This window comes from Schistocerca serialis, chromosome 3 (genome assembly GCF_023864345.2).
Source record: "Schistocerca serialis cubense isolate TAMUIC-IGC-003099 chromosome 3, iqSchSeri2.2, whole genome shotgun sequence".
NCBI classification, from domain to species: domain Eukaryota; kingdom Metazoa; phylum Arthropoda; class Insecta; order Orthoptera; family Acrididae; genus Schistocerca; species Schistocerca serialis.
The window spans coordinates 277,237,343-277,262,770 of record NC_064640.1 but is presented as its reverse complement, the minus strand read 5'-3'; the positions used below and the strand labels follow the sequence as shown (position 1 = coordinate 277,262,770).

The 25,428-nt window shown below is 42.0% G+C and overlaps 1 protein-coding gene across 1 annotated transcript in view; it reads right to left on the bottom strand.

Annotated features, from left to right (window-relative positions):
• The window catches only part of LOC126470057 (1,4-alpha-glucan-branching enzyme), a 107,664-nt gene that overhangs the window by 63,422 nt on the left and 18,814 nt on the right, over window positions 1-25,428 (bottom strand). The window contains exons 2-5 of the mRNA XM_050097562.1: window positions 22,848-23,017; window positions 22,642-22,757; window positions 9,012-9,140; window positions 3,429-3,573 (exon numbers count right to left, since the gene is read on the bottom strand). Coding sequence (XP_049953519.1) covers window positions 3,429-3,573; window positions 9,012-9,140; window positions 22,642-22,757; window positions 22,848-23,017 — 560 coding nt within the window. The remainder of the gene's footprint in view (window positions 1-3,428; window positions 3,574-9,011; window positions 9,141-22,641; window positions 22,758-22,847; window positions 23,018-25,428) is intronic.

The window sequence follows — 25,428 nt, the reverse complement described above, 5'->3', positions numbered from 1 at the left end:
ACCAAAACCAACTGCGGAAACGCCTTGGGCTGCAGATCGGAGCCGCCAGGTGGGGAAGCCGGCGGCGGTGGAGCACGCACCACCGAGTAAACACAAGACGAGTCGGACGACAGACCAATGATAACTGACAACAACCGACCACGACCGACACAACAAGGAAGAGATAAACAACGGAGGCTTGTGGAAACCACAACACCAAACACCAACAGCAAATCCACTCAGAACCAGAGCCAGGCAAAGGTCAACAACGAGCAATGACCAGAGCGCAGTACCGCCGAGATAGAAACGAAATCCAGAGCGAGTATCAGACTGGCAGGACTAGGGCAGAGCGGGTCCCTATATACGAAACCGGAGGGAGTGGCTATTGGCCGCTGTCTGCACGTGGTGTAGCGGTGGTGCCCTCGCTGCGCGGAATAGCCGCCGCGGAGGCGGAGCCCTCTATGGGCTGACCACGTCCATTTGTTCTGGCGCGTGTTTGACTTCCGCGGCGTAAGATACTAGAACCCTAAACACAAAAAATCATGGGGATATCTCAGCCATGCTTCCACGCCGATGGCCAAACCAAATATTCACAGCTCCAAGATCATGCTCTGCATTTGGTGGGTCCAGCTCGGCGTCGTGTACTATGAGGTGTTAAAACAAAGTGAAACAATCACAGGTGCTCATCATCGAACGCAATTAATGTGTCTGAGCAAAACACTAAAAGACAAACGGCTGCAATACAGTAAGAGGCACAATAAAGTGATTTTGCAGCATGAGAAGGCTCGACCCCACGTTGCAAAAGAGGTCAAAACGTACTTGGAAACATTAAAATGGGAAGTCCTAGCCCACTTGCCATATTTTCCAGACATTGCTCCCTCTGACTATCACCTGTTTAGATCAATGGCGCATAGCCTGGCTGATCAACACTTCCGATCTCATGAAGAAGTCACAAACTGGATTGACTCGTGGATTGCTTCAAAAGATGAACAATTTTTTCGACACGGGATTCGTACACTGCCCGAAAGGTGGGAGAAAGTAGCTGCCAGTGATGGAAAATACTTTGAATGATAAATCTGTAACCAATTTGTCTCATTAAAGCCTCAAATGTTGGGGAAAAAAATGGAGGAAGCAAAGTTGTACACATGGTATGTTCATTTTTGTCAGTTCGAACAGAAGTCCTATTGTCTCAGCACAATGCTTTCCCATAATTAATGATTCTGTTACAATATTTCCTCCAGTTTAAGTTTTATTTGACATTATCATGGCCTTTAACAGTGATTTTCATACAGATTTCTGCTAAAAGCCTTAGGTTGGTACGACCTGAAGTAAATATTCCTCCTCAAGATGCTCTATAACATGATTTCTGTCCTCTTTCTCATCCAGGATGTCCCTGAACCAAGTGACCACCTTGTCGGCAACAAGCTGTAGATTTCATGCCGATTGTTGTCTGTTTATGAAGGCTGTCAACTTTAGTGCTTTCATCAAATTGTATCACACATTGTGTCACATGTTTTGTCATGATTTTATAATGATTATCTGTAGTAAGTCTCACACTAGGACACAAATACCTTTTTAAAGTAGTTTCATCAAAGACTTGCTTCTGTGGTTTATTTACACCATTGGACATGATCAGAATGAAGAGGGGAAACCTACATGTACGTGTCACCACTCAGCCACTGTCTTTGTGATTATCTCTAAGGCAGTGGTTGAGTGTTACCGTACACAAACATGCATTCACTCTTTTTTTTCAGATAGTGTACAATGGTGAAAATAAATCATGGAAGCAAAAGCATTTCATGGAAACATTTTAAAAAGATATTCATGTCCTAATGTGTGACTTATTACTGACGATCATAATACAGTTACAGTAAATAAAACTTTTAACACAATATTGGTTAATACACCAAAGCTGGCAGTCTTTGTAAACAGAACAATAGGCATGAAATCTACAGCTTCTTGTGTTTCCTATTCTTTCCTGTATTTTATATTTTCCTGCATTTTATACTTTTTTGAATCAGTCCACTGAAAAGCGTAAATAGGAGGTTTTACTCTATCCAGTGACAGGTAATTTCAAACAATTGCTACCTCTTTAATAACTGATAGCCCACGGAATATCACTTGCAAATTCTGGATTTCTTTTATGTTGATGTTCTTTTTTTCTGATGAAATTGGTTAGATACAAGATGAAATGATTGCAGGGAAAGAATTACTAGTCATTTTATGAATGACACTAAATGTTAGCAACTGGAGTATATTTAAATAATTAAGAGTTTTGAGTTGGTGTGTTAATACTGGATACTCCTCCAGTTGCCTGCGCCCCCCCTCCCCCCCTTTTCAATAATTCGATACTGAAAACATTTATGTACTATTGTCTAATTATGATGCAAAAGTGTCTACTTTAATAGTCATAATTAATTAATGTAGTCATTTGTTTAATACCCAAGTCATGTTACTTAATGTTTATCATTTCTACTTTTGTTTGTAAGACGAATACTGTTCCTCTCTAAGGCACATATCTATAAATGCCACTGACATTTGAATATCATATCACAGGAGTTACCAGGTTGCAAGCTCAGGATTATGCCTGTGAAACAAGTAATAAAAGCAAAAGTCATAGCTCTTTCTCTATAGAGAAACTAAATTTCATTTACAGAGGAAAGTGTCATATTAAAAACATCAAATTGAAGTTACTGTATCGCATAACTTACCAATGAATTTGTTGCATTTTATGATATTCTTCCTACTAGCCTCTTTAAATTTTTATTCTTGTTCATATCACTCTCATACAAATTAGTTTGTCTAAACAATGACCCTAAACTCCTACCATGAAGGAAAATACACTCACGTTCAGAAAAAACAGAACACCTTGAATGACTAGAGATAGGATGTTCATATTCACAGGAAATGTACATTAGTATGTTCTGCAGAAACGATTAGTATTTCAGTCACCTCAGCTCAGCATATGTCCTGTTGCCTATTAGGAACATGGTCCATCATAGGCCCTGATAACATGTTACAGGCATGATGGAATCGACGTGCATAAAGGTACAAATGGCATCCTGTGGTATAGGCATCCATGCTGCATTCACCTAGTTCAAAAGTTCACCTGTGGTAGTTCACGTTGAGTCACAGCGCTGCACCTGTCATTTCACCATATCCCACACATTTTCGATTAGCGACAAGTCTGGAGCTGCAAGCACATTTTACTGGTAGGTGATGTTGCACTACGATATCAATGCTGACCTTGAATCCGCAGGTCAAAATGGTTCAAATGTTAATCACTTCTGCAGAACATACTAATGTACATGTCCTGTGAATATGAACGTCCTACCTCTAGTGATTAAAGGGGGCCTTTTTTTTTTTAATTAACATGAGTGTACTTCAACACTAATTCATAAAATTTTGCCAACAGAGAAATGGAGAAAGGTATTATTACAAATACTTACCATTTTTGACAATGCGAGGTATCACATTATTAATAAATTCTTTGTATGTTCCAACTCTAGGTTCTTCCGTAGCTATGCCAACATGACACTCATAAATTCTCATACTCTCTGGCCTTTTTGGTTCAGGATGCTTGAAGTGGTACCTCTGCAACAATTCATTCACAAGGTATATTTCTGGGTCTTGCATTATTTGCCAAACAAAACATAACAACTAACTTTAGTAATGTTTATGAGATTGTTTTAGAAAACTGTCATACAAAAATTTAAATCTTGCACAAACCCAAGAAGAAAATAAGGAAATCTCCACATTATAACTTTTGTTGCTATTTCATTAGAAACACATCAATCAACAACATAAAAAAGGCTATGAATATCTGGGTGCTTTGCTCAACATTTTCCACATGTATCACTGTCAGATATGTCTTAAAGCTGAGTTTTCACTTTTGTATTAACAGTGTTACAAGAGGGAATATGTTACACTGAATCACAGTTCCTGTTATAAAATGTTTCATTTATTAATTGAAATTCTCCTTTGGTCAGTTTCACCTTCTTCAAGGTTTCTATGGGTTTCAGCAATGCTGGATCTTCCTTCTGTTGAGTAGCAGTGCCATTTAATATAGTGATGGTCGAGATTTCATCCACATTGCCGCGTTCTGCAAATGGATTTTTTGAAAGGCACTCGGCACACTCTTGTTACAGTCATGTCATAACCACAATCAAGTCCAAATTTATTATGAACACCAATGTACAGCCAGAATAAAACTGAACCCCTGGACAGTGTGTGCTGCTGTTTATACAAACATCGGCTATGCCAGAGTATCAAAACATTATAATCATAAGAAATTTTAAGAACCTTCTGGTTAAATAACAAATAATAGCTGATAGTCAGGTCTGAACTGGTGACCTGCAGCATGCCAGACAGTGGCGCTATCCACTATGCCACACTGCATGCAGATCATCTAGTGGCATCACTACCTCTTCTGGAGAAAAGTTCTCATTTAAGCCCAACTACAGGACTGTGGATCTAGATCTTGTCAATCTGAGATCAACTATTGTGTCTCATACATGTAAACGATCTCCTGTCTAATACACAACAAGCTGAAGTGGTTCTTTTTGCAGATGACAATACTACTGTAATCAATCCAAGCATACATGCAGAAACAGAAGAAATGGTAAACAAAGTTCTTAAAAGTATCATTGACTGGTTTTTTGCAAATGGCGTTGCCCTCAATTTTTTTTTAAAATAAAAAATGTATTCAGTTCTGCACATGTAGAGGTACTACACCAACGATGAGTGTAACACATGGTGAGAAATTATAAATATTGTGGAATCTATTAATGAGAATTTAAACTGGAAAAAACATATTTTGGAACTCACGAAGCAACTTAGTTCTGCCACTTCTGCACTTAAAATGATTGCAATCTTGGGGGGAGAGAAATCAATAAGATGGCTTATTTTGCATATTATTCAATAATGTCATACTGAATAATGTTCTGGGGTAACTCATCTTTAAGAAAAAGTCTTCATTGAGCAAAAACGTATTGTAATAATAATATGTGGTGCTCACCCATGATCACCTTTTAGACATCTGTTTAAGGAGGTGGTCATTCTGACCACGACTTCACAGTATATTTATTTCCTCATGAAGTTTGCTGTACATAACCCACTACAGTTCAAAAGGAACAATGCTGCATATAATTACAATACCACAATGAAAATAGACATGTATTACTCCACAATACAGTTGTCTTAAGCACAAAAGGGTGTGCACAATGCTGCAACAAAAATTTTTGATCACTTACCCAGTGATATAAAATCTATGGCAGACATCAAAGTAAAATTTGAAAAGCAACAGAGAAAGTTTCTCCCCAACAAACCCTATTTCACAGACGAATTTCTATTCGTGTAATGATTAATGTGTAAAAGTTAGTGCATAAGGCTTACTAACTCACAGCATCTGTATATCTTTTTCTTTCTTTTTTACCCTCTTTTTTAACCCTAGAAATGTTCAGAATTTAACCATATTTACAAATTAATTTGTGATGTGAATGTAAAATGACTCATTCCACATCATTACGAACTATTGTGCAAAATGATCCATGGAACATGAAACTAATGGTCTTCTGCATGGCAGCACTGGTGGATGTTCGTTTTTGAGTCATGTTGTCACATTCTCTTCACTATGATGAGTATCGAAGGCATCCCCTCCCACTGAAGCTTCACAATCACCTGGTAGACCTTTAGAATCATTTAACAAGAAGCCCCCATCATCGATCTGTGTAAGGCTTCATATGGAGGACATGGTCGACGCCTCTGTGCTTTTATCTTTTTGATGAAAGGTCATAATGCTCGCCTTCATGTGTGACACCTGACCAGTGATGAAGGACATGATATGCCTCGAAGCAGTGCTTTAGTAACTTTCCTGGTAGCCCCACTTTCTGCACAGGGGTAAAAATTCGTACCAAGTCTCCCAGGCTCTCTCTCATTGTCCAGTGCTTGGCATTATAGTGCTCCCAGTTTCTCTCTCTCAGGCATCGAGGGTCAGTATGCAAGCCAGTTGCTTGTTTCTTCAGTCCTAGTGATGAGGTGTTTTACAGAGTCATCCTGATTATTGTCCAGTTGAAACACAAATAATCTATCCATTGCTATTTCAGCATTGCAACTGTGGTGCAGAAAGAGCAGTGTGAAGATGGCAGTGTCTTGCTTCTCTGTGTTGTGTATGTATGTCATGATGTGCAGTATTATATCGTAATCTCTCTATTTGATATACATACATTGTGAGCATACCTGCCAATGTCTTATTAAAGTGTTCTGTGAGGTCATTTATTTGTAGATGGTAGGCAGGAATGCTCTCGATATATGCTGATATCTAACAGAGAGATTGGGATAGAATACTGTCTGTCATGACATTAGTATACAACATCGTAAAGCACTCCTCCTACAATGTTCCATTTATTAACTGAAATTTTCCTTTGATCAGTTCCTCCTCTTTCATGTCTTCTATGGTTTTCAGCAATGCTGGGTCTTCCCTCAGTTCAGCAGCAATGTCATTTAATGTAAAAATGACAGACTTTGTCCATGCTGCTGTGTTCCACTAAAAGATTCCTTGAAAGGCAGTCAGCCTCCCTATGTTTAAATCCACTTTTGTATACCACTGTGTGGCATTTTCTAAACTGTTCAACTGATGCCATAAATCCAGTTTCTGCATTTCTTTTAAAACAAATGATTGATTAAACTGAACTGTAATCTAGCCCAGGAGTTTGGTCTCAGAGTTTACCCGTGCAAGGTAAATAAGTCAGAACCACATCCTCATCCTACAGTGTTTAATATGTAAGCACAATCTACAACCAGCACTGACATTAAGTGCTTCTCAGTAATGCATTAACGATCAGCTCTCAATAAATTTTACTCAAGCAGTATGATAATATTGGAACAATATGAAACTAAATTTAAGTTTATGACAGTGGAAAATTCTGAATGGAGCAAAAACTACGACATGGGCTAGGTAATAAAAAGACTGGTATAAGACGAAACCCATAAAGGTGTCAATGGGTAGCTGACTGTTTCAGGGGCATAGCCAACAAATATACAGTGTTATTGTTCAACTATCGTCCTACTAAAGTTTTAGGCAGCTGTTGTCTTTCTTCCATATTTGAAAAGGAAATATGGTGTTTAAAAAACTGCCTTCTACAAAACAATGTTTTCCATTTTTGTTTACTTACACATGTTTTGATACTAATGCATCACTTTCTGTAGGTCTTTATTATTTCTGTAAAAGTATCACACAAATTTTTGATTACATTTATATTTCGTCCTAAAACTATAGCATTTATTCTATTGTGAAGGAACATCATGTAAAGCTTGGTTTTACAGGGTGGCCTGCTGTTATGCACTTCATCACTTGACAGCATCTCATCTCATAAGTAGTCAGTAGTCAGAAATAGTATATTTGACCAAGCAGTAATTGTTTTTGTATACATTTTTTCCCAACAAGAACAAATTGATCATCATGTACTTTTGTTTTTTGTCATACAGTGCAGACTTAGCATGCTTTGGGGGATGTAATTTCGCACACTGTGTATTCACACCTTTTGCCACTTCACTGTTTTTCTGCGTAACAAATTTTCAATAATGAAACAAATTTACTAAGAATTATAGTGTCACACTCGTCAAGAAGTGTCACTCTATTGTTCAGTGTGTCTTTTCCAGTATGGACCTAATGAGGAATAAGTGAGAGTTTGAAAATGGATGTTGGAAGATAAACAGTTCGGCAACTGATGTGTTAAGTATGTGGCACACTGGATCAACACATATCACTGAATATGGTGTCAAGTGGTAGCAGGATAACTAGACATTTTTGTGATCAACAATTTACCTCTAAGTGTATAATGTTAACTGTTGTGTATGTGCTAATCAAGAAGAGAGATTTGGAAAGTGGAGTGTTACTGGAGTGCATTTTCTGTATCAGGTATATGAATTTTAGAAAGCACATAGCAGGCTTGCAAGATTTGTTTGGAAGAATACATGGGGGATTATGACAAGATTAAGAGAACTATCTGATCAGTCTTCAAAGAAGTTCACTGCCTGCTGACCCTCTTGAAACTGATCATCATCATGCATGATAGCAGCAGCATCCCTGGTTATCGCAATGCTATGGTCACTAATGTATGCATGAATGACGTTTGATTCAACAGTACTTACATTACAAGCAGACGTGAAGCACCCTGAATATACAGTCGGATGTCAATGGAACTTCGTATACACGCTCACCATTGGTGGGTATGTAAAAGATTATAGATGCAATTCTCTGTGACAGGTAGAATGGCCATCAGAGTTCATTAGTGTTGTATGTGTTTAGTGTTGTTACCAGTCTGGTAAGTTATATATGGGGCTCGAACAGAATCAGACGTTGAGTGATTAGTGTGAAGGAAACAGATGCCATCTACTTTGTTATCAGTACCTGACAGTTTGATAGGAGCCTCAGGGTTCATATTTCCAAATTTTTGTTAATTGGACTGGCTTTCTTCATCATTAAAATGACATCACATATCCACTATCTCAAAGTTTTATTTTGTTTCCGTCTCTTCCAGGTGCTCCACTTTGTTTGTCGTACAGTGTATAAAATACAATTGTCCAACTGCTGCCCCTGCCGCTGCCACCACAACCACCTACTCAAGTCCTGTCACTGACGCATTCTATTTCATTAGCAGAACAGTGAAAATTCAGCATTAAGGCCATACGGTGGAAATGCAAAGCTGTAGCAGAATATGTCAATGAAGCTCTTTGGAGCAAGTACACAAGAAATATAAATATCTGGAAATGTAACTGTTAGAACTTCAAGTTTAACACATATATTTAGGAACGACACAACAACACATATAAGTCACAGAGTAAGTTGACCTGTGTACAAGTCGGCATTCGATTAAACACTGAGTCTCAGTCTAGCGGCTGCTGCTCGGCTGGCCGCTTAGGTGGCGCAGCTGCTGCATGGCTGGCAGACAGCGCTGCACGTAGAGGACGTGCGTAATTGCGCGGCGGCACTTTGAATAATCGGCTAGTCACAACAGTAACACTAATCATACCTGATCTTTGGGAGGATTCCACAATCTTTGTTTGAATGTGTAGCCTTCTGACTTTGGCGGCTGTAAGACGTATGGTGCCCAAGGTGAAAGTCTGTCCACACTCTCCCCAGAATGTGTTTTTACAATTATCTGAAGAGAGAAAAAATTTGAATATAAATAATTCAGAAGTTCAAAACAAAACAAGTATTATTTACACAACTTATCAGGTAATTAGGTTTCTGTATATAACATTTTGTGGCTAAAATCCAGATCATTGGCACTATCAACCAGGGTATTTTTCCTGTACAGTATACGGGAACACAATATATCAGATTTGTGTAGCCTGTGGGGAATCACTAAACTGCTTCTCTGCATTTACATCCGTATCTCCGAATTTGTATATAAAAGTGTTATGCAACTTTCATGATCTGTAAGTATTGTGTAAATAAAGTCACATGTCAACTGACTATAGTTTTCTCACATTTTCCAGAAGAGAAACTCGGGATAACATCAGAGACAGAAACTTTTGGAATCTGGGACATCTGAAATAATTCAAGAGGACTTACACATTGATTTCAAGTGATTAAATAGTGTAACTACTCTACATTGTAATGTACAACACAAACTCTACATTAAGTCATTTAAGCACTGCGACCTTCAAATGGTTCAAATGGCTCTGAGCACTATGGGACTCAACATCTGAGGTCATCAGTCCCCTAGAACTTAGAACTACTTAAACCTAACTAACCTAAGGACACCACACACATCCATGCCCGAGGCAGGATTCGAACCTGTGACTGTAGTGGTCGCGTGGCTTCAGACTGAAGCGCCTAGAACCGCTCGGCCATCCCAGCCGGCCACTGCGACCTTCAGCTCACTTGTATTCATTATCATAATTTATCAGTTTATTGTATATCCGACTGGAGTAATATTTAAATAGAGAGTAGAAGAATAATTGTTCAATTACATAACAAGTGCATAGCTGACATCTAGTGAGGAAGTTTATCAACGAAGCTTGTCCAGTGCTGCCACCTGTTACTGGCACTACAATTAGGACTAAACATGAGAAAAGATATTGAAACTACTGATTGTCTTTCTAAACTGAAATGCAAACAAGGAACATAACATTCCAACGCTACGTACACACTACAGTAATAAAATAAGTTTGTTTTAAAATCTTACACCCAAGGAGGAGATAATATGTTAGCAGTGATGTGGAATACACAGCATTAACTGTATGAAGCGGGCGATCCTGAAGGTAAAAATACAGTATCGAGGGAAGACTTTCAGACATGACGTCTGAAAGTTTCACGTTCTACACAGTAATGCAGTTCCAGTGCTTGACTGCTACTGACCAAGTTAGTGGCATTTTTAGGTGACACTGAGCAATGGACTTGTTTCTCGGAACAATTCGAATCCTCTGTCAATGCAGACCTGAACTTGCCTATCAGCAAACATGTTTCTTTGAGAGTATTTGGGCAGAAACCCAACCATTTGGTACATGATATTGGTGTAGCTGCAGCTGCCAATGAATAAATTCAGGAAATTCAACATGCATACTATGGTGACTGAATTATTCAAGAACATCTTGACTATCTGGAAGATGTCACATCTGTAGTGTCTGATTCCCCTGAATCTTTAACTTATCATTTACAGAACACAATAAGTGAATGCAAGCTCTGCAGGCACTACAGGAAGACAGAGGCTTGTGGTCGATTCTTACTTCCAGAGGTATTTCACGTATTCCTGGAAGATGTATAATGACACTGCATAATTCATATAAAATGGGAACAATTGTCCGAAGGTAACATTCTGAAACTGATGGAATTCTTGTTAGAAGAGGTTGATGGGGGACCAACAGTGCAAAAGATTCTTGGGGAAACTTGCAGACCAACTGACATTGTACAGTCGACTCTAACCTTCAATGTTCGATGTAAGTCAGGACATACAGTTAGGAGGTCAGTGTGAAAGGCAGAAACCTACTCTGTCTTGCAAACAGTATTGTCACTGGGTGCATGATTGTGAGGTAATGTGAATACTAGATATTTAGTATTCAGTTACCTCCAAAGACCCTGTGTATATGTAGTAGGGCCACAGGTTGTAAGTAGACTTCCACAGTGTGTTTTAGATTATGGTAGCCAGTCTCCCTTCATCATCAGCAAAATAGTGATTGACAATTCAAAACTACAAGCTTTTGTAAATTGCCCGCTGGGAGTCAATGCTCCTTTTGATTCTTCTTTCACTATGTTACACAACATTGGCTGCTCCACATGACACTGAGAGGTGCATGGAACATGCTCACTTTACAGTTACCACAGTCAAAAGTTTTCATTCACTTTCAACACATCTGTCAGTAACTCAAGAGCTGAAAAGACAACATAGTAAAAGCTTACAACTGACCGATCTCACAGAAGGATAAAATGATCTCTCCACTGAGGTACAAAATGAAGCGGATCACCACCAGAAAATTCTAAAAAGATACTGTGTCAATATGCATCTCATCATCACTGGCTTTATTGCCTCCGAAAATTGGATGGATACTTAGCAGAAGCCACCCAAGGATTTCCGTAAATCATACTGTCATTAATCTCATCAAACCTGCTGTTCAATCTATCACTTGACAATGCAGTCCAAAATTTCTGGTCTTATACACAATAGGAATATGCAACAATCCAGATGAATCAATGAGAGTGAAAAATTCAGCACTTCATGAGGAATTTCACATTTCACATTCTACTGAGCACCAGTAAAGAATAGTCTGTCTCCCATGAAAATTGACAGCTGTTGTTCTAAATAACAGCTGTAACACTAAAATACACTTTGTCACTGCAGAGACCTTTGGAGAAGAACAACGTCCTCCATGACGCCTATGAGAGACAGATGTCAAATTATATCCGAAACGGACACGTTCAACTGCCCGCCCCCCCCCCCCCAAAGAGTTTAGTTGACGTCTTATTTGTCCCACCAGATAGTGAAGACAGAGAGACATGGAAGCACCATGTGACGAGACACATTCAACCCATCTCTGTACAAATAAGACACTCCCTTACAGTAGAAGGAATGGCAGCAGCTTGACATTATTGTATAATGGCTGTACAAGAACACTGCCCTTGCTATCCACCTCATTTATGCCACATTAATCATAGAGGAATAACAACCACTTATCCTGGACATAGGCTTTTAATCCTACATACTCACCTCTGTTTACATCATCTTTGGATTAGAATTGTGCTTTCAGAGCTTTATTCCTCCTCCTGGATACTTCATGTCCAGCATGCCATAAAGGAGGTCATACATCACTGTTTACCATGTAAAATAGCACATGGTATCACTGGTCAAGAAATAAAAGCATCACTGCCAGTTGACTAGATACCACCACACAGACAATTCCCAGACAGTGATGTTGGTTTTCCTGGGCTTTTGTATGGCAGAGTAGGAAGTATCACAGCCAAATCCTATACTGTCCTGTTTATCTGTACTGTGACAAGAGCCACTCACCTAGATCTAGTCCACAATGCACCAATGGACCAACTTTTGTTGCCACTACAAAGATTTATTGGCAGACATGGAATTCCACACACCATCTATGCCCAAGCATTCCACACTACAAACAAACAGATAATAGAACTGTAGACGGTTGTCTAAGCTGGTTGGGAGGATGATGGGAAAGAATGACTAATTCAACCAAAAGATATCTCTGAAAAATGCTCGGTTGCTCCAGCATGAACAATGAATAGCTAAAGATTGAGCTCGTGAATACCGAAGCCACCCTCAACTCGAGGCCAATTGCCCAAAATCGAGGAGGAGGAGATTAGCGTTTAACATCCCGTTGACAATGAGGTCATTATAGACGGAGCACAGGCTCGGATTAGGGAAGGATGGGTAAGGAAATCGGTCATGCCCTTTTCAAAGGAACCATCCCAGCATTTGCCTGAATCGATCTAGGGAAATTGTGGAAAACCTAAATCTGGATGGTCAGACGCGGGTTTGAACCGTCATCCTCCCGAATGCTAGTAAAGTGTGCTAACCACTGCACCACCTCGCTCGGTCACAAAATCAAGACTAAGGGCTCTCTCCAGCATAATTCCTCAGAAGAGAGACTCTTGACATTGCCAGCAGTACACAAGCTACCAATCTTAACAGACTTGGTGAGGGAATTCAGGCTCTGTTTGACATCACAGATTCAACATTTTTTCTACTCATCTTTAAGTTTTGGGTAACAGACTTATTTGTAGAGTAGCCTGAGGTATATCATAGGTTGATAACTGATAGTTTGGTAGTGGGTTGGGAATGCCAAAAATGTGATGATATGCAAGAAGCCAGCTACATTTCCTGGGCAGTTCAAGTAGCTATACTTGAGAACATCAGTAATCACAGGTAGTGTACATCTCCCATTACTTTGTGCTATCTCAGCAATACATCATATTCCTCATACTGATTTTCACTGTTAAGGCAGTTAATTTGTTGAGTTTTGTGACTAAAATCAACATTTCACTGAATACACTGCACATTCCTTCTTTATAATGAAGTCAGGATTTGACACCACAGCTTCCACTGATTGTGATGAAACATGGTGTCACAATCCACTGCTCTCCCAGTGGTTTCTTACAACCAACTGCTGATCATCATTGCTTACTCATCATACTTCAAGTCAAGTGCTCCCAAACTCCTCCATTGAACACACAAATAATGGTATGGGACACCCATTTTTATCAATGCAGCATTATTTGTAGGTGCCTTTATTACATATTCAGAGAATTAATAATTTTGCACAGAGGAAACAAGCCAAACATTTTTTTTTACAAATACTTCATGAAAAATTATAGCAACCTGACTATGGTGATGTGCGAAACTGATTCACAGCACCTTTACTAGCGTGTCACCCTGTAACACATATTTCTGCATCGCCATCACCATCACGAACTTGGTACTAATGATTATTTTCAAAAATATTCAATCTTTTCCCTCCAGTAAGTACAGTGCGATATTACTGGCTACAATACTTGATACATTCAGTGTAAGAAAAGAGAGATTGCTACACACACACACACACACACACACACACACACACACACACACACCATTCGTTCGGACAAGAAAGCACACCTCATACACACATGACCACCAACTCTGGCAGCTTGGACCAGAATGCATTCTAGTCCAAGTTGCAGGAGTTGGTGGTCATGTGTTTTTTTTTTTTTTTTTTTTTTTTTTTTGTGGTTTTAGGGCGCACAACTTCAATGGTCATTAGCGCCCTGACTACTCTAAGAATACACCGCGAGGCACAAGTTGACCACAACAACTAAAAGGGAAAACACGATAAAAGACAGACTGACAGGCATAGGATTAAAAAACAGCATCATCAAATGTCCTTAGCGAGGTTTGTCAAATTGATAAAACGAAGAACACGAGCAGCTGCTCGTGGGTCATCCGCTAAAATGGCATCGAAAGTATTTGGCAGGTTAAGATCGAGGCGCAGTGTGTTAAGATCTGGACAGGACATTAAAATGTGTCTAACCGTCAGCAAGTGCCCACATGGGCAGAACGGCGCCGGCGCAGCCGTCAGCAGATGGCGATGGCTGAACCGGCAGTGTCCAATTCTTAACCGGGCTAAAATGACCTCCTCCCGCCGAGAAGGGCGTGAGGAGGACGTCCAAGCCACGGGAAGAGGTTTTAAGGCCCGAAGCTTGTTGTCGGTAAGTGCAGCCCAATCGGCATGCCACAGAGATAAGATGCGCCGACAAATCACCCTGCTAAAATCGGACGAAGGGACGCAACAAAAAGCTGTCCGAGGCTGGAGGACCGCAGCCTTGGCCGCGGCATCTGCAGCTTCGTTCCCAGGGATACCGACATGGCCAGGAACCCACATAAAGCTAACTGGAGAACCGACGTCCACCAGCTGCTGAAGAGAGCGTTGGATCCGGTGTACGAAAGGGTGAACCGGGTACGGATCACTGAGGCTCTGGATGGCGCTCAGGGAATCTGAGCAGATGACATAAGCAGAATGTCGGTGGCGGCAGATGTAAAGAACAGCCTGGTAGAGGGCAAAGAGCTCAGCTGTGAAGACAGAACAATGGTCATGGAGCCGGTATTTGAAACTTTGTGCCTCGACAATAAAGGAACACCCGACCCCGTCATTGGTCTTAGAGCCATCTGTATAAATGAATGTCATGTCGATGAACTTTGAACGAAGTTCCAAAAAACGGGAGTGGTAGACCGAACCGGGGGTGACCTCTTTTGGGAGCGAGCGGAGGTCAAGGTGAACGCGGACCTGAGCCTGGAGCCATGGTGGCGTGCGGCTCTCGCCCACTCGAAAGGTTGCAGGGAGTGAGAAATTAAGGTGTTGAAGGAGGCGACGAAAGCGAACTCCAGGGGGTAGCAGGGCAGAGACATACAACCCGTATTGACGGTCAAGAGAGTCGTCAAAAAAGGAACGATAAGACGGATGGTCGGGCATTGACAGTAGCCGACAGGCATACCGACAAAGCAGTATATCGCGCCGGTAGGTGAGTGGCAATTCGCCAGCGTCAGCATGAAGACTCTCTACGGGACTGGTATAAAATGCTCCGATCGCAAGTCGTAAACCCCGATGTTGTATGGAGTTGAGGCGGCGTAAGATGGATGGCCGTGCAGAGGAGTATACGAAGTTCCCATAATCCAGCTTGGAGCGGACGATCGACCGATATAGACGAAGTAGGACGGTTCGATCCGCTCCCCACGACAGACCACTGAGAACACGGAGGACATTTAAAGAACGGGTACAACGGGCGGCCAAATAGGACACATGTGGAGACCAGTTAAGTTTCCTGTCAAATGTAAGGCCTAAAAATTTGGTTGTCTCCACGATTGGGAGAGCAACGGGACCGAGTCGTAAGGACGGTGGGAGAAACTCTTTGTAGCGCCAGAAGTTAATACAGACCGTCTTCTCGGCAGAAAAACGGAAGCCATTGGCGACACTCCAGGAGTAAAGACGGTCAAGAGAACGCTGAAGACAGTGCTCCAGGACACGTGTACACTGCGCGCTGCAATAGATGGTAAAATCGTCCACGAAAAGGGAGCCTGATACATCAGCTGGGAGGCAATCCATTATTGGATTGATCGCGATGGCGAAGAGAGCGACGCTCAAGACTGAGCCCTGTGGCACCCCATTCTCCTGGCGAAAGGTGTCGGACAGGACAGAACCCACACGTACCCTGAACTGTCGATCCATTAAAAAGGAACGAATAAAAAGAGGAAGGCGACCGCGAAGGCCCCATGTATGCATGGTGCGGAGAATGCCCGCCTTCCAACAGGTGTCGTAAGCCTTCTCCAAATCAAAGAACACAGCCGCGGTCGGGCGCTTCCGCAAGAAGTTATTCATAATGAAGGTCGACAAGGTAACCAGATGGTCAACAGCAGAGCGGCGCCTACGAAATCCACATTGTACATTGGTAAGTAGGCGTCGAGACTCGAGCAGCCAAACCAATCGAGAGTTAACCATTCGCTCCATCACTTTACAGACACAGCTGGTAAGCGAGATAGGTCGATAACTGGAAGGCAAGTGCTTGTCCTTCCCCGGCTTAGGAATCGGGACAACAATAGACTCGCGCCAGCATGCGGGAACATGTCCCTCAATCCAGATGCGATTATATGTACGAAGAAGAAAACCTTTACCCGCAGGAGAAAGGTTCTTCAGCATCTGAATATGAATAGAATCTGGCCCTGGAGCAGAGGACCGTGATCGGCCAAGTGCGTTTTCGAGTTCCCGCATGGTGAATGGGGCATTATAACTTTCACAATTCGAGGAGCGGAAGTTAGGTGGCCTAGCCTCCTCTGCCTGTTTGCGGGGGAGGAAGGCAGGGTGGTAATGAGCGGAGCTCGAAACCTCTGCGAAAAAGCGGCCGAAGGCATTGGAGACAGCCTCAGGGGCTACAAGGACGTCATTCGCGACCTTCAAGCCAGAAACTGGTGAGTGGACCTTAGTGCCAGATAGCCGGCGCAGGCTACCCCAGACAACAGAAGAAGGAGTAAAACTGTTGAAGGTGCTTGTGAAAGCAGCCCAGCTGGCTTTCTTGCTTTCTTTAATAATACGACGACACTGAGCACGTAATCGTTTATAATTGATACAATTCGCCACTGTAGGGTGGCGTTTAAATGTGCGTAAAGCACGTCGACGAGCACGTAAAGCGTCTCTACATGCCGCGGTCCACCAGGGGACCGGTACGCGACGTGGAGAAGAAGGAGGGTGAGGGATGGAATATTCAGCAGCAGCGAGAATGACTTCCGTGAGGTGTGCGACCTGACGATCGCAGCTTGTAAAGGTTTGATCCTGAAAGGTCGCCCTGGAAGAGAAGAGCCCCCAGTCTGCCTTGGAGATGGTCCAATGAGAGAAGCACGGAGAGGGAGTATGCTGCAGGAGTTGGATAACACACGGGAAGTGGTCGCTCGAATATGTATCAGAAAGTGCATACCACTCAAACCGGCGTGCAAGTTGGGGAGTACATATAGAGAGGTCTAAATGGGAATAGGTGTGAGATGTGTCCGAAAGAAAGGTTGGGGCGCCAGTATTGAGGCAGACAAGATCGAGCTGGTTGAAAAGGTCTGCTAACAAGGAGCCCCTCGGGCAGGATGCTGGAGAGCCCCAAAGGGGATGGTGGGCATTGAAGTCTCCAGTTAACAAAAATGGTGTAGGTAGCTGAGCAATAAGTTGCATCACGTCTGCCCTGGTAACGGCAGATGACGATGGAGTGTAAACGGTACAAAAGGAAAACGTAAAAGTGGGGAGAGTAATGCGGATGGCAACTGCCTGCAGGCCGGTGTGCAACGTGATGGGATCGTAGTAAATATCATCCTGGACCAGCAACATAACCCCTCCATGAGCTGGGATACCTACCACAGGGGGTAGGTCAAAACGCACAGAGGTGTAGTGTGCCAAGGCAATTTGATCGCATGGGCGTAGCTTCGTTTCCTGGAGGGCTACGACGAGCGGACGGTGCAAGCGGAGCAGCAACTTCAAGTCCTCTCGGTTGGAGCGAATGCTGCGAATATTCCAGTGAATAAGTGCCATTGTAAGAAAAGGAAGATGAGAGAAGTGGTCACCTCGAAGGCCGCTTAGGGCCTGGCTTCGAGCGAGCACTGCCGCCGCTATCAGTAGGCGGACAGTCATCGTCCATGTGGTCTATAGGGTCATCGGCCATCTCGGGAGGATGGCCGGGAGGGGGAGCTTCCTCCGCCAGTGAACGGCCAGATGTACGGCTACCAGCGGTGCGGCCAGGCGAAACAGATGACGGCCTGGGGCGGCAACCGCTGGGTGGCGCAGGAGAAGGAATGCGCCGTGGCGGAGAAGGAGAACTGTGCTTCCTATGCGCCTTTTTGGAAGGACGTGTAGTGGAAGTACGGGTCGAAGGCTGGGAGGTCGAGGTACGGAGGAAGTCTGCACGGGATGGTTCCTTCTTGAAGGCCCGTGCATCTGACTTCGATGTCTTCGTCTTAGCAGAAGCTGAGGAAGGTGCTCGTGTCTGTGGGGTGATGGGAGGAAGAGGAGACGTCGACCGCGCGATCTTAGCACTGGCCGAACGGACGACCGTGGTGCTGAAGGTCAGATCGCATGTCTGGGTTGCTACCTCCCGGGTAGTCCGAGGAGAGGCGAGGACAGTACTGTATTTCCCCGCTGGGAGCAGCGTGGGCTTCCTACTAGCCAATAGCTTGCGAGCAGCCGAGGTGGACACTTTCTCTTTGACCCTAATTTCTTGGATACAGCGTTCTTCCTTATAGACAGGACAGTCGCGGGAGGATGCGGCATGGTCACCCTGACAGTTCACACAACGAGGAGACGGAGGTGGACAGTCACCCTCATGGGCATCCCTGCCACAAGTGACACATTTAGCCGCATTGGAACAAGACTGTCTAGTGTGATTGAAACGCTGACACTGGTAACAGCGCGTAGGTGTCGGGACATAGGGGCGAACAGAAATAACCTCGTAGCCCGCCTTGATGCGCGATGGCAGCTTAACACTATCGAAGGTCAAGAAAATTGTCCGGGTCGGTACAAGGTCATTGTTGACCTTTTTCATGACCCTATGGACAGCCGTCACGCCCTGCTCAGCGAGGAATGATTGAAGCTCCTCGTCAGTCAATCCGTCGAGGGAGCTAGTATACACTACACCACGAGACGAGTTCAAAGTTCGGTGGGCCTCCACCCGGACAGGGAACGTGTACAGGAGGGTGGCCCAAAGCAGTTTTTGTGCCTGAAAGGCACTCTCAGTTTCTAGTAATAAGGTGCCGTTTCGCAACCTGGTACAAGATTTGACAGATCCGGCTATGGCATCTACGCCCTTCTGAATAACGAAAGGGTTGACAGAGGAAAAATCCTTTCCGTCCTCAGTTCGAGAAACTACGAGGAACTGTGGGGCAGGCGGTAGTACTTTTGTCACTGTTGGCTGGTCACGTTTCCGTTTTTGAGTCGAAGTCGAAAGAGATGGAGTAGAATCCATTGCGGAGGAATCCCCCATGATTGCCAGCGTCTCCGATGGCGCGCTCCTTCCTTGTGGGGACCCTCTCAGAGGGCACTCCCGCCTTAGGTGAATGTTTACACCTCAGGTCACACCTCCCGAGAAACAGACGGAGGGACCAATCGGCATGGTCAGAAGGTATCAGCTCAGGCAATCACCCCTCCCCGGGCCTGGCCTTTACCAGGGGGTACGCGCGTGCCTTACATGTCTACCCAGGGCGGGGAATTACGCGTTACCCCGTCACCGGCTACGCGTGCGAACGCGTGGGTCGGCCTTCAGGCACGCACAGGGAGGAAGGAAGAAGAGGAAAAAGAAGAGAGAGAGGGAGAAAGAGGACAGACTGTCTCAAACGCCGAGGCGGAGACCAGAGAAGGCAAGGAGAAGAAGGTAATGAGAAGGCAAGGAGAAGAAGGTAATGAGAAGGCAAGGAGAAGGCAAGGAGAAAAAGGCAATGAGAGGGCATGGAGAAAAAGGCAATGAGAAGGCAAGGAGAAAAAGGCAATGAGAAGGCAAGGAGAAAAAGGCAATGAGAAGGCAAGGAGAAGTCAAGGAAAATGAGTAAGGAAGACAGTGAGGTCGAGAAGAGCAAGGAAAGGAACCAACAAAAGGAAGGAAGAAACGAGAAGTGAAAAAACCAAAAAGACCACGATTATAGGTCGTGGAACCGTCCGTCTCCGGACGCAGGCGCTAACTACCCCCGTGAGGGGGATGGACTCCTTTTAGTCGCCTCTTACGACAGGCAGGAATACCGCGGGCCTATTCTTACCCCCGAACCCGCAGGGGGAGTGGTCATGTGTGCATGAGGTGTGCTTGCTTGCCCGAACGAACGGTGTGTGTGTGTGTGTGTGTGTGTGTGTGTGTGTGTGTGTGTGTGTGTGTGTTTTTCTCTTTTTCAGATAAAGTCTGTGGCTGAAAGCTTGTAAGTGTCGTAACTGTGTCTGTCTGCAACTTAACGTGTAATCTTTATGGTAAGTAGCAATATGTCATTTTCTACATTTTTGATATTCCTGCCTGACATTTCTATTGCTTGATACTTGATATAATTGTTTATTCTACCAACATGACATCAAATATTTCCTTTATGTTAAGAAATGATTATTTCTACAACAGTTAAGCTATACAAGTGCAAAATTCTGAAGAGAACTAGTCAATGCCAGGTTACCAACGAGCACATAAAATCTCTAAAATATAGACCAGCTCTACAGTGGTTGTTTTATGGTGATATTTACGTACTGAGATGATAATATGGATACCATTGGTGCTGATAAAACATTACATGGTTACAAGAAAATAAGTTGCTGGAAATACTCTTGTAACCCTAGGACTGTTAAGGTTAGTGTAATTCATTACAGGCAGTAAGCTCAGTCAACACTGAGAAGAGGGGTAGAGAGATACAGCAGGATATGTCATGGAATACATGTAGCACAGTGCAACCATTTTTTGCTATCTCTGTTATATTAGAATATATAAACAGTAAACAACATTGAATAATCCTAAATAACTCAGTGCAGTATATTTTTACTTTAAAATTTACCACCAGATGCATGGTGCACGAAAAAAGTAGAAGTAAAAGAGATATGCTATCTAACTTTCTGAATTATTAGTTCTGAACACTATGTAGTTTGTTTCTTTTACTTTTTAGTGTGTCTATCGGCAGTCCTGCACATTTCAGTTCCTGGATGTAAGTACTGTGTAGAAAGTCTGCTTAATTATTTATTAGTTTTTACAACTGAATTTTCCTTTGGTTCAAGAAAAGTAACTACCAAAGTTAGTTAGTTTCATGTTCCATGGATCATTTTCCAAGACAGATTGCAATGATGCGGAATGTATGATTATACATTCACATCGCTGATTAATTTGTACATGTGGTTACATTATGAACATTTCTAATTTTTTTAAAAAAATAAAAAGGTATACATATGTTGCAAGTTAGTAAGTCCTACCCACCACGTTTTGTACATTATTCTATGGAATAGGTGTTGTCAAGGAGAAACTATATGGTTGCAGAGACCTTTTCGAGTCTCAAGCATCTGTGATGTATATATGCAGACTGAAGTGATTAATGAAAATTTGTACCAAGACCAGGATTCAAACCCAGGTCTCCAGCAGGAGATCTGGGTTCGAACCCTAGCATTTGTACAAATTTGCATTCACTACTTCAGTCTGCACGTGTACACAAAAGTAAATATGCAATTTTTGATTAAAAATTCTTGTCACACTAATGTCATTTAGGCACATACACCAATGCCAGTTTTGACACAGCTGTACGAAGTACTTCATTGTGGCCTCACTGAATGATCTATCTGCTCATTCAGGTGGTACAAACTTAATGGCTTAGTTAGAAGTGAACCGAAACTATGTATACATGATTCATTTCAGTATTGTACTACTGGGCAACCTTATTCAGTGCAACTAAAGACCAAGTACTAAGAGAATTGGTAAAACATCCTTCACTTAATTCAAAATTCACTAGAGAGCAAAACAAATTACTGAACTTGTTTAACCATCAGCAAGGAAAGTAAAGTCTCTCAAATGAAGCTGTGTGTTTATTAAGTATTTACATGATTGTTTATTTAGCGCTGTGACAATGGCTATTTGTTGATACTGAATAAATTACGGTGTCAATGATCATGTTGTTTTATACCTCATAACCAATAACAATAGGTGATTTCTACAAATGATTAATGATAAATTTAAGTAAGTGAATGGCACCAATACTGCAATAGGTACCCACATTCATAAACCCATATATACAGTAACAATAGTAGAATACCTTTAATATCGATAATTGTTTATGAAAATAGGGGTACATATGTTTAAATATTTTCTCTGCTACAGGTAACCTTACATTTAACAAGAATGAGAGACTAAATTGGAGGAAGCAAATGTCATAAATATATTTCAGAATTGTAAGAAATATCATAAATTTGCCAGCAATGAACTCTATTGGTCTGTAAGTTGCAGAATCATAAGCAGGTATCTTTTGCACATTTATAATATGTGAAGTCAGGCTGAGATTAGATAAGTGAGAACCTCTCTCTTTTAGAGCCGCCTCCTGCATGTAATTTAATCTTGACACTTTCCAAAGCACAAGTCAAAAAGAAGTAAACAAATGATAACCTAAAATGGATAAATTTACTCTGTAATCAACTAAAGCTTACCTTTATTTCTGACATGTGATCTATTGGACAGGAGCCGTCAGGTCTTGGGGGAATATGCAACTCCCATTTTCCATACTCACGTCTAGCATATGGATGACTTTGCCTATTCCAGTTATCTATAGCATTTCAATCAAAAATACAATGAGACATTAACATGTTTCAATTTGCATGAAAAAATAAAATTAAACTCTTCATAAAATACTCACTGAAGTCACCATACAAATATAACTCTGCAGCACCAGGTGCCCATTCTTTACAAGTAACTGAATTGTCAGGATTTACGTGAATACCATACGATTTGTATCCCTGAGTGAATTTTTGTATTCCACCATCATATGCTTCTATTTTGTCCAAACAATCTTTGAAGAAAGCATACCTGTAAAACATTTTCATAATAAGAAACACCATCATTACCTATTTGCCAAGGCCTTGTTAAACTAATTTAAATAGCTTACACAAACTGTACAAAAAGTTTTCAACCAACGTCCCTTCATTAATCAAAACTTAACCAGTAAATGAAACAACATTACAGTGAAATATTTGATACCTCCCACGTGCACAGACTGCGGTTAGAGTGCGAGTTGGTGACGATAACCAATATGAAAATTAAATAAAGGCTGTGGTAACAGATTTATCTGTTAAGTAGCCTGAAATATCTATGTGCATTTTATAATTACTGGACTTTTGTTATAAATAACTAAAAATTCAGAAAAGTTGCATTATATCATAAACAAACCTGTAGTGATTAATTTGTTACATATTATGAATATGTATTCTAAACCAACTATTAAAATGCAGTGGGACGGAGAGAGGGGAGAGGGAAGGGGTAGGAACTATGGAACAGTTATCACAGACTAGTTCTGCAAATACTGCTAGGCTTTCAGTCTCTTCTTTAACACCATTAACACCATATTTTACAACTGGAGAAAAATGAGTCTTTCAAAACAAATCATAATTTTTGTGATTTTGCTGTTGAGACACTTCATTACAGATACTGCGTAATATATTTCTCACGTTTTCAAGCTGCATCATTTCATATAAAACACACTAGATTTTGACAGCTGTCTCTACAATTTTCATCTGGAGTAAAAAATATCAGCTGCCAGGGTGTTCTGCTTATATGAGCTTGATATAAATGCAATTTGAAAAAATGAGAGTCTTGGCTCATGTGTCATCGCACTGGGATCCAATTATCAGTTATAAATAAGTCAGCCAAGATTAGAAGAAACAGCAACAATTTTAACAGACCAGATGTACCTCTCCGAGGACACCACCTTGTAGAAGTACTGTCTGCGTGGGCAGAAAGGCTTGCATGTTTGCAAGAAGCTGAGGGCTATGCCAGTGGCAGCACAGCTATTGACAGCTTCTCCTATGCCAGACAGGCCTCAGTGGATGGACCAGACAAAGAGTGTCCCACAATGCCTGATCTCTCCCATTTGCAATCCCAAATTCCTACTCCATTTCCCCAGACACCCAATCCAAGATGTAATACTAACCATGCTGATGAGTGTGTGGCACATGGGAAGATGTGTCGTTAATGGAGCATCAGGGGTACTGGGGAAACTTCCTGAGTAATTAGCCTTGCACCGCACGGGGTTCTGTGATGTCGACTGATCTCTAATTCTCGGTGAACCAAAACTGGAGAACACAGAACAACAAAAAACAAACACTGAGGGGCATTAGAAGAGCTCCATAGAAACATCGGGGTTGGAACCGACAGGAGCTGTTTCTGCAACTGGATCAGGTGATAGATGAGTCCAACATGTGGAAACTGTCACACAGAAGTTGGAGCATGTGAAGATTAAATCCTTGTCAGATCCAAAGGAGAAAATTTCTCAAAGAACACAAAAAACAAAGGTAAAGAATTAAAAAATGGTATGAACTAACAGGTCTTTAACCTAAGACCCCTAAAAAATGAAGAGGGTAGTCTCAGAGTGAAGGAGGTAAACATACCTCTTCCACTTCTAAGACAGGAAACAAGAGAACAAGGAAAGAGTCTAATATTCCCACTTCTCAGAATGATCACACCCAGAAAAAGCTGAGGCACAAAATAGGAAACATACCTATAGCACTACAGTCTCAGGACGGCAATTATCCAACAGGTATATCCACTGGTCAACATCCCCTCGCAGCAGACAGAACTTGTTCATATGGCTCTCTTTGAGAGGCTTTGGGGAGGGGGGGGGGGGGGGGCAGAGACAAGTCTCAGGCACATATTGAGGAGAGTCTAGGGGGAAGTCTATCTGGAAAAAGGTGCTCTTATCTTTGTCTGTGAGGGAATTGAAAAACTGGATTGGCTTAACAAGATAGTGCCCAAGATACCTCTGTGGGACGGGGTGAAGCAGCTGATCAAGACAGCAGCTGAGTTCTTCAAGACTGCAAAGGTATCAATTTGGATGTCAAAACTTCTTAGGGCATAATCTGTATCACTTCAGACAGGGGGGTTTACCTTCTAGTACCAGATTTTATAGAATTTAGCATATGTTAAAATTCAGGAGTAAGTACAAAACATGTATTTTTTTGTTTTCTCAAAAAACCTCCTGCCCTGTGATACAAGCCTCCAAAGATGACACTGGTTACAACATTTTGAAGATAAGAATTTCAGAAAAATTTTTAAAATGCTCCATCTCTGGAACAGTTCTAGATATTTTGTTGTTTTTTATTTGAAAGATAATTGCTTTATGATTACAAAGAAATCCTCCATTTGGACTTACCTGTCAAAGTTCTTTTACTATAGCATTCTGAACTTTTTTATGATTAATGGAAATTATTTTTAAAAACTGCCAA